Here is a 14,640-nt window from a genome sequence, read left to right on the forward strand (position 1 = left end):
CACAGGGCTCTGGTCAACAGTAGTACTGAGATAGGATGATATATATAACCACAGGGCTCTGGTCAACAGTAGTACTGAGATAGGATGATATATATAACCACAGGGCTCTGGTCAACAGTAGTACTGAGATAGGATGATATATATAACCACAGGGCTCTGGTCAACAGTAGTACTGAGATAGGATGATATATATATATAACCACAGGGCTCTGGTCAACAATAGTACTGAGATAGGATGATATATATATATAACCACAGGGCTCTGGTCAACAGTAGTACTGAGATAGGATGATACATATAACCACAGGGCTCTGGTCAACAGTAGTACTGAGATAGGATGATATATATATATAACCACAGGGCTCTGGTCAACAGTAGTACTGAGATAGGATGATATATATATATAACCACAGGGCTCTGGTCAACAGTAGTACTGAGATAGGATGATACATATAACCACAGGGCTCTGGTCAACAGTAGTGCTGCGATCGGATGATATATATTCAGTGCCTTGCGAAAGTATTCGGCCCCCTTGAACTTTGCGACCTTTTGCCACATTTCAGGCTTCAAACATAAAGATATAAAACTGTATTTTTTGTGAAGAATCAACAAGTGGGACACAATCATGAAGTTGAACGACATTTATTGGATATTTCAAACGTTTTTAACAAGTCAAAAACTGAAAAATTGAGGGTGCAAAATTATTCAGCCCCCTTAAGTTAATACTTTGTAGCGCCACCTTTTGCTGCGATTACAGCTGTAAGTCGCTTGGGGTATGTCTCTATCAGTTTTGCACATCGAGAGACTGAACTTTTTTGCCATTCCTCCTTGCAAAACAGCTCGAGCTCAGTGAGGTTGGATGGAGAGCATTTGTGAACAGCAGTTTTCAGTTCTTTCCACAGATTCTCGATTGGATTCAGGTCTGGACTTTGACTTGGCCATTCTAACACCTGGATATGTTTATTTTTGAACCATTCCATTGTAGATTTTGCTTTATGTTTTGGATCATTGTCTTGTTGGAAGACAAATCTCCGTCCCAGTCTCAGGTCTTTTGCAGACTCCATCAGGTTTTCTTCCAGAATGGTCCTGTATTTGGCTCCATCCATCTTCCCATCAATTTTAACCATCTTCCCTGTCCCTGCTGAAGAAAAGCAGGCCCAAACCATGATGCTGCCACCACCATGTTTGACAGTGGGGATGGTGTGTTCAGGGTGATGAGCTGTGTTGCTTTTACGCCAAACATAACGTTTTGCATTGTTGCCAAAAAGTTCAATTTTGGTTTCATCTGACCATAGCACCTTCTTCCACATGTTTGGTGTGTCTCCCAGGTGGATTGTGGCAAACTTTAAACGACACTTTTTATGGATATCTTTAAGAAATGGCTTTCTTCTTGCCACTCTTCCATAAAGGCCAGATTTGTGCAATATACGACTGATTGTTGTCCTATGGACAGAGTCTCCCACCTCAGCTGTAGATCTCTGCAGTTCATCCAGAGTGATCATGGGCCTCTTGGCTGCATCTCTGATCAGTCTTCTCCTTGTATGAGCTGAAAGTTTAGAGGGACGGCCAGGTCTTGGTAGATTTGCAGTGGTCTGATACTCCTTCCATTTCAATATTATCGCTTGCACAGTGCTCCTTGGGATGTTTAAAGCTTGGGAAATCTTTTTGTATCCAAATCCGGCTTTAAACTTCTTCACAACAGTATCTCGGACCTGCCTGGTGTGTTCCTTGTTCTTCATGATGCCCTCTGCGCTTTTAACGGACCTCTGAGACTATCACAGTGCAGGTGCATTTATACGGAGACTTGATTACACACACATTGTATTTATCATCATTAGTCATTTAGGTCAACATTGGATCATTCAGAGATCCTCACTGAACTTCTGGAGAGAGTTTGCTGCACTGAAAGTAAAGGGGCTGAATAATTTTGCACGCCCAATTTTTCAGTTTTTGATTTGTTAAAAAAGTTTGAAATATACAATAAATGTCGTTCCACTTCATGATTGTGTCCCACTTGTTGTTGATTCTTCACAAAAAAACGTTTTATATCTTTATGTTTGAAGCCTGAAATGTGGCAAAAGGTCGCAAAGTTCAAGGGGGCCGAATACTTTCGCAAGGCACTGTATATAACCACAGGGCTCTGGTCAACAGTAGAGCTGAGATAGGATGATATATATATAACCACAGGGCTCTGGTCAACAGTAGAGCTGAGATAGGATGATATATATAACCACAGGGCTCTGGTCAACAGTAGTACTGAGATAGGATGATATATATATATATAACCACAGGGCTCTGGTCAACAGTAGAGCTGAGATAGGATGATATATATATAACCATACACTTTCTCTCTCAGGGGGATTCTGGCGGGCCTCTGTCCAGTCCTGGTACTAGTCGTATGTTCCTGGCTGGAGTGGTGAGTTGGGGTGACGGCTGTGCCCGTAGGGACAAGCCTGGGATCTACAGCACCGTCACCAAGTTCAGGGGCTGGATCAAGGAGAAGACCGGCGTGTAACAGGACACGGGGAAACGACTAGGAATGATGAGGACAACCGGTCGATGAACACGCCAGTACAGATTACTGGTACGCCAGGACTCGCCCTCTATACCCTCCTCCTCTCCCTTCCATTATCCAGGAGTGGTGAACACGCCCTCTATACCCTCCTCCTCTCCCTTCCATTATCCAGGAGTGGTGAACACGCCCTCTATACCCTCCTCCTCTCCCTTCCATTATCCAGGAGTGGTGAACACGCCCTCTATACCCTCCTCCTCTCCCTTCCATTATCCAGGAGTGGTGAACACGCCCTCTATACCCTCCTCCTCTCCCTTCCATTATCCAGGACTATTTTACACACTTTGATCTCAGGCCTCACAATGCACTCCCTTTCATATCGATGGACTATGGACCGTTGGTTGGGTTTTCTCTGTTGAAAGGCACATGCCTTAATGTCTAAATGTTTATTATAATGACTGGTGTCTGAATGTGTATTTTTTGGTATGAGGAGGAATAGGTGGTTTTGTGGGGAAAGTGTTTTTAAGAATTGTAAATAATGTCAAATTTTGTGCATTTTGATTTAGATTTTTTTTTTTTTTTTAGATATATTAGTTTTGCCCGTTGCAATCAGTCATTTGGATTGATTACACACAACATTTTCTGGTACGTTTTGCATAGGTAGGATTTGGGCCATTTTTAAGGAGTAACTGTAGAAAAACTGTTACATGCGCGTACACAAGGAGACGATGTGTTCCGTTGCTTGTTTTGTCATTGGATTTGAATCGATTCCCCATAGGTTTGTTTTCTCTTACGTCCTCTTTTAGAACGGTCTCTTAAATGTGAATTCAGACTTTTTGACTTGTTGCCCTTGTACTCATGAAGGTTGGGGGGTTGCATTCCAAATGGCGCCATATTCCCTTATGAAGGGCTCTGTTTTTTTAAAGGTGGTACACTATGTATGGAATCGGGTGCCATTTGGAACACAGGGCTCAAACAGACGGTATGGAGCTGGGGTCACTATCTACTATGATTTGGTATTTGACACAATTGTTTTTTTAGTTGAAATACCAGGAAGTCCTGATGTGACATGATGATGAATAATTTAGATTTTTTAAAATGTGATTTATTCCTTGATGTTCTTCTTTTTCTCTCCTCCCAACTTTATTTTTCATTTAATTTGGGTCCGATGTCAACGCTTTCACATCAGAATAAAGCTTCATCAGAGACCGTCTGTTCGGTCAGCATTGTGCATAAATAACATTGACTTCACATCTTTTTTTTTTGAGGACATTTACAAATTATCGAATTTAACTTAGAAATTAAAACATTATCCAGCATTTATCAAATCAAACACTTACTGTAATTGTTTTTTATATATATATATATATAAGTGTTTAAAATAAATATGAACAACCAACTTTTTGTATTTTCTTCAGTATATTTTAATGGTTAAATTCTGATTACCCAGCACAGCATTTGACCTCCCTGAAAAGTCCCCCCGTCCATCTTCACTCTTCCTTCTGCAGACACACGTCCACTCTGTGATTCTCCACTGCGGTAACACTCCGGGTCCTGTAAGACACTAGCCTGTGGGAGGTAATACACAAAAACAGCCTTGTTTGAGTCTCGCGCTCCCAGACATCACACAGACGACCCCGGGGGGGTCGGAAAGGGCTTTCGTGTTCTTTTTTTTAGCAAATGGAAGGAGAGTTGAGTTTTCGCCTGTGTCATGTTGATGTAGTGATGCTATTTACCCCTGGTGCCTGGGTAGTTGTGTAAGGACTAGATGACTGATGTGAATCCGTCTCTTCCTCCAGGCCAAGTACAGGAGGCGTTGAGAGTAGAAGTGAAGTACTATGGTTCTGAACTCCTGAACACTGTGACGTACAGAAACCAGGAACTGGTTTATCTGATGAGACTCAAACTGCATCAGGGAAGGACTGGACACAATGGTCAACGGCACGTTAGAGTTGGCAAGACAATCACCGGATAAAGACATTAACTGCATCCCAAATAGCACCCTGTTACCTATATAGTACACAGCATTAGACCAGAGCCCTATGGGGATATATAGTATACAGCATTAGACCAGGGCCCTATGGGGATATATAGTACACAGCATTAGACCAGGGCCCTATGGGGATATATAGTACACATTAGACCAGGGCCCTATGGGGATATATAGTATACAGCATTAGACCAGAGCCCTATGGGGATATATAGTACACAGCATTAGACAAGGGCCCTATGGGGATATATAATACACAGCATTATACCAGGGCCCTATGGGGATATATAGTACACAGCATTAGACCAGGGCCCTATGGGGATATATAGTATACAGCATTAGACCAGGGCCCTATGGGGATATATAATACACATTAGACCAGGGCCCTATGGGGATATATAGTACACAGCATTAGACCAGGGCCCTATGGGGATATATAGTATACAGCATTAGACCAGGGCCCTATGGGGATATATAGTACACAGCATTAGACCAGGGCCCTATGGGGATATATAGTATACAGCATTAGACCAGGGCCCTATGGGGGAATATAGTGCACAGCATTAGACCAGGGCCCTATGGGGGGATATAGTACACAGCATTAGACCAGGGCCCTATGGGGATATATAGTATACAGCATTAGACCAGGGCCCTATGGGGATATATAGTACACAGCATTAGACCAGGGCCCTATGGGGATATATAGTATACAGCATTAGACCAGGGCCCTATGGGGGGATACAGTACACAGCATTAGACCAGGGCCCTATGGGGATATATAGTACACAGCATTAGACCAGGGCCCTATGGGGATATATAATACACAGCATTAGACCAGGGCCCTATGGGGATATATAGTATACAGCATTAGACCAGGGCCCTATGGGGGAATATAGTGCACAGCATTAGACCAGGGCCCTATGGGGGGATATAGTACACAGCATTAGACCAGGGCCCTATGGGGGATATAGTACACAGCATTAGACCAGGGCCCTATGGGGATATATAGTATACAGCATTAGACCAGGGCCCTATGGGGATATATAGTATACAGCATTAGACCAGGGCCCTATGGGGGATACAGTACACAGCATTAGACCAGGGCCCTATGGGGATATATAGTACACATCATTAGACCAGGGCCCTATGGGGATATATAGTATACAGCATTAGACCAGGGCCCTATGGGGATATATAGTATACAGCATTAGACCAGGGCCCTATGGGGATATATAGTACACAGCATTAGACCAGGGCCCTATGGGGATATATAGTATACAGCATTAGACCAGGGCCCTATGGGGATATATAGTATACAGCATTAGACCAGGGCCCTATGGGGATATATATATATTAGTACCAGGGCCCTAGCATTTAGACCAGGGCCCTATGGGGATATATAGTACACATCATTAGACCAGGGCCCTATGGGGATATATAGTATACAGCATTAGACCAGGGCCCTATGGGGATATATAGTATACAGCATTAGACCAGGGCCCTATGGGGATATATAGTACACAGCATTAGACCAGGGCCCTATGGGGATATATAGTATACAGCATTAGACCAGGGCCCTATGGGGATATATAGTATACAGCATTAGACCAGGGCCCTATGGGGATATATAGTATACAGCATTAGACCAGGGCCCTATGGGGGGATACAGTACACAGCATTAGACCAGGGCCCTATGGGGATATATAGTACACATCATTAGACCAGGGCCCTATGGGGATATATAGTATACAGCATTAGACCAGGGCCCTATGGGGATATATAGTATACAGCATTAGACCAGGGCCCTATGGGGATATATAGTACACAGCATTAGACCAGGGCCCTATGGGGGTATATAGTATACAGCATTAGACCAGGGCCCTATGGGGATATATAGTATACAGCATTAGACCAGGGCCCTATGGGGATATATAGTATACAGCATTAGACCAGGGCCCTATGGGGGAATATAGTGCACAGCATTAGACCAGGGCCCTATGGGGATATATAATACACAGCATTATACCAGGGCCCTATGGGGATATATAGTACACAGCATTAGACCAGGGCCCTATGGGGATATATAGTATACAGCATTAGACCAGGGCCCTATGGGGATATATAATACACATTAGACCAGGGCCCTATGGGGATATATAGTACACAGCATTAGACCAGGGCCCTATGGGGATATATAGTATACAGCATTAGACCAGGGCCCTATGGGGATATATAGTACACAGCATTAGACCAGGGCCCTATGGGGATATATAGTATACAGCATTAGACCAGGGCCCTATGGGGGATACAGTACACAGCATTAGACCAGGGCCCTATGGGGATATATAGTACACATCATTAGACCAGGGCCCTATGGGGATATATAGTATACAGCATTAGACCAGGGCCCTATGGGGGAATATAGTGCACAGCATTAGACCAGGGCCCTATGGGGGGATATAGTACACAGCATTAGACCAGGGCCCTATGGGGATATATAGTATACAGCATTAGACCAGGGCCCTATGGGGATATATAGTACACAGCATTAGACCAGGGCCCTATGGGGATATATAGTATACAGCATTAGACCAGGGCCCTATGGGGGGGATACAGTACACAGCATTAGACCAGGGCCCTATGGGGATATATAGTACACATCATTAGACCAGGGCCCTATGGGGATATATAATACACAGCATTAGACCAGGGCCCTATGGGGATATATAGTATACAGCATTAGACCAGGGCCCTATGGGGGAATATAGTGCACAGCATTAGACCAGGGCCCTATGGGGGGATATAGTACACAGCATTAGACCAGGGCCCTATGGGGATATATAGTATACAGCATTAGACCAGGGCCCTATGGGGGAATATAGTGCACAGCATTAGACCAGGGCCCTATGGGGTTATATAGTATACAGCATTAGACCAGGGCCCTATGGGGATATATAGTATACAGCATTAGACCAGGGCCCTATGGGGATATATAGTATACAGCATTAGACCAGGGCCCTATGGGGGAATATAGTGCACAGCATTAGACCAGGGCCCTATGGGGATATATAGTATACAGCATTAGACCAGGGCCCTATGGGGATATATAGTATACAGCATTAGACCAGGGCCCTATGGGGGAATATAGTGCACAGCATTAGACCAGGGCCCTATGGGGATATATAGTACACAGCATTAGACCAGGGCCCTATGGGGATATATAGTATACAGCATTAGACCAGGGCCCTATGGGGATATATAATACACAGCATTAGACCAGGGCCCTATGGGGATATATAGTATACAGCATTAGACCAGGGCCCTATGGGGATATATAATACACAGCATTAGACCAGGGCCCTATGGGGATATATAGTACACAGCATTAGACCAGGGCCCTATGGGGATATATAATACACAGCATTAGACCAGGGCCCTATGGGGATATATAGTGCACCATATAGGGTCCCATTTGAGATGCAGACATTTAATAAGAACCAGATGCTAGTGTCTCACCCGGACACCAACATGACAGGTGTTTTCCTGACGTCTCCCTTCAGCTGAATAAATAGCTGTGCTTCTAACGAGGTGTTTCCCTCCAGGTGCACCTCCAACAGGAACGGCGTCACTAGAAGGACCATAAAGCGGGTTAACCAACTGTTCCTGTTCCTGCACTATAGAGGAAGGAACGGTGACCGTGTGACAGTGTCGGTGTGTGTCCTGAGTTTCTGACCGCAGAAAGGGTCCGTTGCTGTGATGTCCAGGACCGCGGTCAGGGGCTGGAAGGTGATTGGTCGATCTGGAGGCAGCCAGCTGATGTCGTAGCCTATAGGAGAGAAGAACCAATAGCTGATGGTGTCTTGATGATGAAAACAGCCAATCATGTGTGAAATACTCATCTTTGTTCAGAGAGAGAGAGAAATGTGTGTCAGAGAGTTATGCTGTCTACATTATCTTGTCTCTTACCCAGCTGGCCTACATTATCTTGTCTCTTACCTAGCTGGCCTACATTATGTTGTCTCTTACCTAGCTGGTCTACATTATCTTGTATCTTACCCAGCTGGTCTACATGATCGTGTATCTTACCCAGCTGGTCTACATGATCTTGTGTCTTACCCAGCTGGGGGCAGATGTTGAGGCCAGGGTGGTGACAGTGTGTCTCTTACCCAGCTGGGGGCAGATGTTGAGGCCAGGGTGGTGACAGTGTGTCTCTTACCCAGCTGGGGGCAGATGTTGAGGCCAGGGTGGTGACAATGTGTATCTTACCCAGCTGGGGGCAGATGTTGAGGCCAGGGTGGTGACAGTGTGTCTCTTACCCAGCTGGGGGCAGATGTTGAGGCCAGGGTGGTGACAGTGTGTCTCTTACCCAGCTGGGGGCAGATGTTGAGGCCAGGGTGGTGACAGTGTGTACAGAGAGCCCTCTGGAAGTCCTCTACTCCCTGGCAGGGGAAGGCTGTGAGAGGGCAGGAGGACCGGATGGAGCTGGTGAACAACCTATAGGCCCGTTGATGACTGCACAGCAAGTACTGCTCCCCTGGAACACACCCACACGCACCTTGACCTTTATTGGGCTGAATCTTGTCCTGAAGGCAGAACTGAGCGGTCCACACTACATGGGATAGCTGCAAAGCTATATATCTTAACAATTAATGAAAAAAAGCATGTCTTAATTTAAGGTTAGGTATAAAGTTAGCCGTGTGTTTTAAGGTTAGGTATAAAGTTAGCCGTGTGTTTTAAGGTTAGGTATAAAGTTAGCCGTGTGTTTTAAGGTTAGGTATAAAGTTAGCCGTGTGTTTTAAGGTTAGGTATAAAGTTAGCCGTGTGTTTTAAGGTTAGGTTGAAAATCAGATCTCTATGACTTTGTGACTGTACAAGCTAGTGACCACCCTGCAGAACTGCCTCAAATATAGTAGTCATCCCAACCTCTCTGTTATAGTACATTTACATTTACATTTAAGTCATTTAGCAGACGCTCTTATCCAGAGCGACTTACAAATTGGTGCATTCACCTTATGACATAGTAGATAGCCTAAAGGACACAGCTTTTCCTGGTCAGGTCACATGGGCCCCAGGCATGATGTTTGTTATAATATTTTAGATGATAATAAAAAATAAAAACCTGTCACACACTTTTCATGAGAGCCTGAGGACAACCAGGGAGTTGATATCCTCTGCCGATGTAGAAATCAACATGACCCAACGGTCTAGGAACCCCCAGGGGAGCTACCGGCTCATTGGCTGAAAAATACAGCAGGTAATGAACTTAGTGATTGGTTCAAAATGTCTAAATAAATCTAATATGCTATTAGGTGTCACTACATGGTTTACTAGGTGTGTGTAGAGTTCCTCACGGTTGAAGTTGGTGTGAATCACGTCCACGTACTGGGCATCAGTGTGATCCAGAGACAGGCTGCTGTCTGCCTCGGAAAACACCGGTGAGAACGGATCCAGGCCTGAGTTGGATCAGACCACGTCATTTATTTTTATTTTTTTTAAAAGAACAAAACACTCAATTAGACCTGTCGGTTCATCCGAAACTCAGAATGGACTGTTACCAGATGTAACCCTATATTACGTCTCAGTACCTGTGATCCTGCCAATAGTTCCCCCCAAACAGGCCCCGGTCACACCAGCGACATGGGCCCCAACACCAAACCCTACCAGGTGGAACAGCTCTGGAGAAGAGCCCTGGTCCTCCTGAGGAATAAACATCAACATGGGGCGGCAGGGTAGCCTAGTGGTTAGAGCGTTGGACTAGTAACCGGAAGGTTGCAAGTTCAAATCCCCGATTTGACAAGGTACAAATCTGTCATTCTGCCCCTGAACAGGCAGTTAACCCACTGTTAACATTTAAAAAAAAAAAACATATCTACTACACTATAACACATTTACTCATGTTCAATTTGGGCCAGTTTCCCTGACCCAGTTAAAGCATATTAGTGTGTACCCACCAGTAGTTTCTGTGTGGTCTGTGTACCCACCAGTAGTGTCTGTATGGTCTGTGTACCCACCAGTAGTGTCTTTATGGTCTGTGCCAGCTTCTCTCCCACCTGCCTGGCTCCTTCTGTGATCTCCTGCTCTGGGGACAGCAGCCAATCAGCTACCAGGACATTAACCAGCCCTGCCTCTAACAGCTCCCCCGCCATCACCCTCGCCCAGCTGGGCTGCAGCCTGGCTGGCCTCCTGCCCGGGACAATCACAACTGTGGGGCTGAGGGGGCTCCAGGCCACAGGACCAGGGGCCAGTCCTGGGAAGCCTGGTGGAAGTGGAGGGAGGCCCTGGCCAGATGGGAGGTCTGAAGGAGGGAGATCTAAGGGGTAACCACAGGGACCCTGCTCAGAGGAGAAGCTGAGGAGCCTCACCAGAAGAGAGGGAGGGCTGAGACAGAGGAACTCAGAGCAGTGGGCATGTTGGTCACCTGTGAGAAGAGAATATCTGTAAACATCAATCATGTTGTTAACATATTACTACATTTTAGGTTATTGTGAGGACTTCTCCCCAGTAAATCATGATTAGACAGCCAGTAGTTTTGGAAAATGTGAGTTTTTAATTTGAATTGACCTCTAATGTGCAGCTGAGCTAATCACACAGTAATCGCCCCCAGAGTACCTGTGGCAGGACCAGACAGAAGACAGAAGGTCAGTAGAGACCAGACGACCAAGCTGCTGTCAGCTCCAGAGTTCTCCACACCTCTACCTGTTCTCTCCATTTCCCCAGCCACAATGCAAATCTCCCTACCTGCTATACAGCCTTCTGTACTCTGACAATCTGATAAGCCTCAGTGGAGGTGGAGACTGGAGTGTTTCTGATGAAAATACCATAGAGAGCAGAAGAGCTTTTGTGAGCCAGCCCTTTCTTGATCAGTGCAGAGTGAAAATTCAACTACAAAGAATGCAGTTAAAGATGTTTCTAAAAAATTAATAATTGCAACCGGTAAAATGATCTGAATATTGCATGTGTTTGCTATTACAGTGTTCACAAGAAACATAACATAAAGAAGCAAACATGGTTTGAGATTTCATTTAAAACATTTCCAATAAAGTATTTGATTTGTCAATGGCCAACTTGTTCTCAATTAGCCTACCTGGTTAAATAAAAGTGAAATAAAAAAAATGTGAGAGAAATCAACTTCACCATGCGGAACTTAATACCCAATGGCAGCAGTTGTCGTCGGACAATAGTTCAGACGGACCGTTCTTATTATTGTTCCGCTGCTAACTTCATTTTTCTGTTGGCGCTGTCTTGAATATTGATCTGATGAAACACGAAATCAACCTAGACGGATTACTGGATTGATTATGTGTATTTGGATTGTTAAATAGACTAAACCAAGATAACCTTTTAGCTAGTTTACACATTATTTATCTTGAATACAAATGAGTTGCTAGTTATTAGCCAACTACTCTACTAGCGAACTAACTCAGACGTCTATGTTAGAGACCCTTGACTATTGAGTGAGCGTCTAGCTAGTCTTAATGACTTACTAATCATCTGGTTGACTTTATGTCGGAGTCGTGAGTTTGTGTTATCTAAAGCTGTAACGTTAGAGATGTCAGAGAGGAGAAGAGACAGCCGTAGCTGGGACTGGGACAACCCTCAGTGCCGAGCTCAGATGGACCAAATCTTCTTCCGCCGGCATGACTACATCCAGAACGGAACCACGGAACACAAAGAGTTCTGGAACTTCTTCGACCGCTTCCAGAGGTTCAAAACCAAGAAGGACATGTCAGGGGGCAGCAGGAAGGAAGACATGGAGGAGGGCAGAGACAGGAAGAAGACTGTAGATCTGGGTCTGCCTAAAGAATATGACGCCCGCTATCGGATCAACGTGTCAGTTTGTACCAAAGACACAGAGGAGAGGCTGGAGACGGGGAGGTCTGATCAGAGACACAGACACAGCTCCTCAGGCCCAGGGAGTCAGGAGGTGGCTGATTGTCGCCTGGCTTTGCTGCACTTCCTAGACTTCAGCCAGAGGCAGAGCTTTGGGAAGCTGGCCAAGTTGAGGACGGAGCAGAAAGCCCTTCCTATCTTTCAGTACCGGGCCCGGATCGTGGAGTTGGTGCGGGCTAACCCGGTAGTAGTGGTGGCGGGAGATACAGGCTGTGGAAAGTCCACCCAGGTCCCCCAGTACCTCCTCTCCTCTGGGTTCAGTCACATAGCTTGCACTCAGCCTCGGCGGATTGCCTGTATCTCCCTCGCCAAGAGGGTTAGCTTCGAGAGTCTCAACCAGTACGGCTCCAAGGTAGGTAGTGGTGTAGTAAGAAGCTGACCCTGAAAAAAAAAAAATCACAATATTGTACACCTTACACAAAGACCAAATCAACACTCAGACATTTAGCAGAACTACAAGCAGAAAACCCCAAACTGACACACAACTGTGTTTTATCTGCAGGTTGGCTATCAGATCCGTTTCGAGGGGACCCGTACCCCGTCCACCAAGCTGTTGTTCCTGACAGAGGGGTTACTACTGAGACAGATACAGGCTGACGGGGCCCTGGAGCAGTACCAGGTATTATAATATACAGTACCATGTATTATAATATACAGTACCAGGTAGTATAATATACAGTACCAGGTAGTATAATATACAGTACCAGGTAGTATAATATACAGTACCAGTCAAAAGTTCGGACACACCTACTCATTCAAGGGTTTTTATATATTTGTACTATTTTCTACATTGTAGAATAATAGTGAAGACATCACAAGTATGAAATAACACATATGGAATCATGTAGTAACCAAAAAAAAGTGTTAAACAAATCAAAATAGATTTGAGATTCTTCAAAGTAGCCACCCTTTGCCTTGATGACAGCTTTGCATACTCTTGGCATTCTCTCAACCAGTTTCATGAGTAGGTGTGTCCAAACTTTTGACTGGTACTGTATATCAGGTAATATAATATATAATACTGGATATACCAGGTAATATAATATATACCCGCTATAAAATATATATACTGGTCATATAATATACAGTACCAGTCAAGTTTTAGAACACCTACTCATTCAAGGGTTTTGATATATTTGTACTATTTTCTACATTGTAGAATAATAGTGAAGACATCACAAGTATGAAATAACACATATGGAATCATGTAATAACCAAAAAAAAGTGTTAAACAAATCAACACATATTTTATATTTTAGAAGTAGCCACCCTTTGCCATTCTCTCAACCAGAGTGCCTGGACACAGCCCTTAGCCGTGGTATATTAACCATATACCCCGAACCCCCGAGGTTCCTTATTGCTATGATAAACTGGTTATCAACTAAATTAGACAAATTAATGTTTTGTTATACCGTGGTATACGGTCTGATATACCACGCCTGTCAGCCAATCAGCATTCAAGGCTTGAACCACCCAGTTTTATAATATATATACCAGGTAAATATAATATATAATACATATACATATAAAATATACTGGATAATATACAGTGCCTTCTGATAGTATTCAGAGCCCCTGATTTATTTTCCCACATTTTGCTACTTTACAGCCTTATTCTAAAGTAGTGCACTATATAGGGAATAGGGCTCTGGTCTAATGTAGTGCACTATATAGGGAATAGGGCTCTGGTCTAATGTAGTGCACTATATAGGGTATATGGTTCCATTTGGGATGCACACTAGTTGTTCCATAACCTGTCCGTGTGTGGATCTTACCTACCTCCCTATTCCACCCAGGTGTTGATTGTTGACGAGGTGCATGAGCGACACCTCCACTGTGACTTCCTCCTTGGGGTCCTGCGCTCCCTCCTGGCCACCCGCCCCGACCTCCGCTTGGTCCTCATGTCAGCCACCATCAACATAAAACTCTTCTCCAGCTACTTTAATAATGCACCTGTACTGCAGGTACCGGGCAGGCTCTTCCCTATACAGGTGAGTGGACAATAGATTTCAAACCCTCTGGGACCCGTTTCATATTTTGGTTGTTGCCCTGCACTAACTCACCTGTTTCTCCTCGTCAAGGTGATTTAGTTGACAAGTGGAATCAGGTGTGCTCTGGAAAAGTAGAAATAAAAGGAATGGCTCTGGGAGAGGTCTGAAAACCTCTGGACCATGCTATGTCATAAGTATAGGAATTGACAGCACTCAGAGATATTGTATACAGTTGAAGTCTGAAGTTTACATACACT

General features: G+C 44.6%; 3 protein-coding genes across 5 annotated transcripts in view; 2 read left to right on the forward strand and 1 right to left on the reverse strand.

Annotated features, from left to right (window-relative positions):
• st14a (ST14 transmembrane serine protease matriptase a) overlaps positions 1-3,911 on the forward strand; it is an 84,409-nt gene extending 80,498 nt beyond the window's left edge. The window contains exon 18 of the mRNA XM_052466223.1: positions 2,357-3,911. Coding sequence (XP_052322183.1) covers positions 2,357-2,515 — 159 coding nt within the window. The 3' untranslated portion in view covers positions 2,516-3,911. The remainder of the gene's footprint in view (positions 1-2,356) is intronic.
• Positions 3,912-3,989: 78 nt separating this feature from the next.
• Positions 3,990-11,540, reverse strand: LOC118373246 (lipase member I-like). Of its 2 annotated transcripts, XM_052466545.1 has the most exons (10): positions 11,112-11,511; positions 10,514-10,920; positions 10,088-10,199; positions 9,854-9,955; positions 9,633-9,740; positions 8,869-9,036; positions 8,236-8,328; positions 8,019-8,130; positions 4,249-4,434; positions 3,990-4,081 (listed from the first exon to the last, which is right to left on the reverse strand). In XM_052466545.1, the coding sequence occupies exons 1-10, from the start codon at positions 11,209-11,211 to the stop codon at positions 4,003-4,005; spliced, it is 1,467 nt and encodes a 488-aa protein (XP_052322505.1). In that variant the 5' UTR covers positions 11,212-11,511; the 3' UTR covers positions 3,990-4,002. The 2 variants fall into 2 exon arrangements, with proteins under 2 accessions (XP_052322505.1, XP_052322544.1); XM_052466584.1 differs by lacking the exon at positions 3,990-4,081 and having other exon boundaries at positions 4,275-4,434; positions 8,769-9,036; positions 11,112-11,540.
• A 183-nt stretch (positions 11,541-11,723) lies between these two features.
• dhx34 (DEAH (Asp-Glu-Ala-His) box polypeptide 34) overlaps positions 11,724-14,640 on the forward strand; it is a 35,309-nt gene continuing 32,392 nt past the window's right edge. The window contains exons 1-3 of one of the 2 annotated variants that reach the window (XM_052466450.1): positions 11,724-12,744; positions 12,895-13,011; positions 14,189-14,383. In XM_052466450.1, coding sequence (XP_052322410.1) covers positions 12,052-12,744; positions 12,895-13,011; positions 14,189-14,383 — 1,005 coding nt within the window. In that variant the 5' untranslated portion in view covers positions 11,724-12,051. The remainder of the gene's footprint in view (positions 12,745-12,894; positions 13,012-14,188; positions 14,384-14,640) is intronic. The other variant, XM_052466354.1, reaches the window with a different exon arrangement.

The sequence above is a fragment of the Oncorhynchus keta genome, chromosome 1, assembly GCF_023373465.1.
Source record: "Oncorhynchus keta strain PuntledgeMale-10-30-2019 chromosome 1, Oket_V2, whole genome shotgun sequence".
NCBI lineage: Eukaryota > Metazoa > Chordata > Actinopteri > Salmoniformes > Salmonidae > Oncorhynchus > Oncorhynchus keta.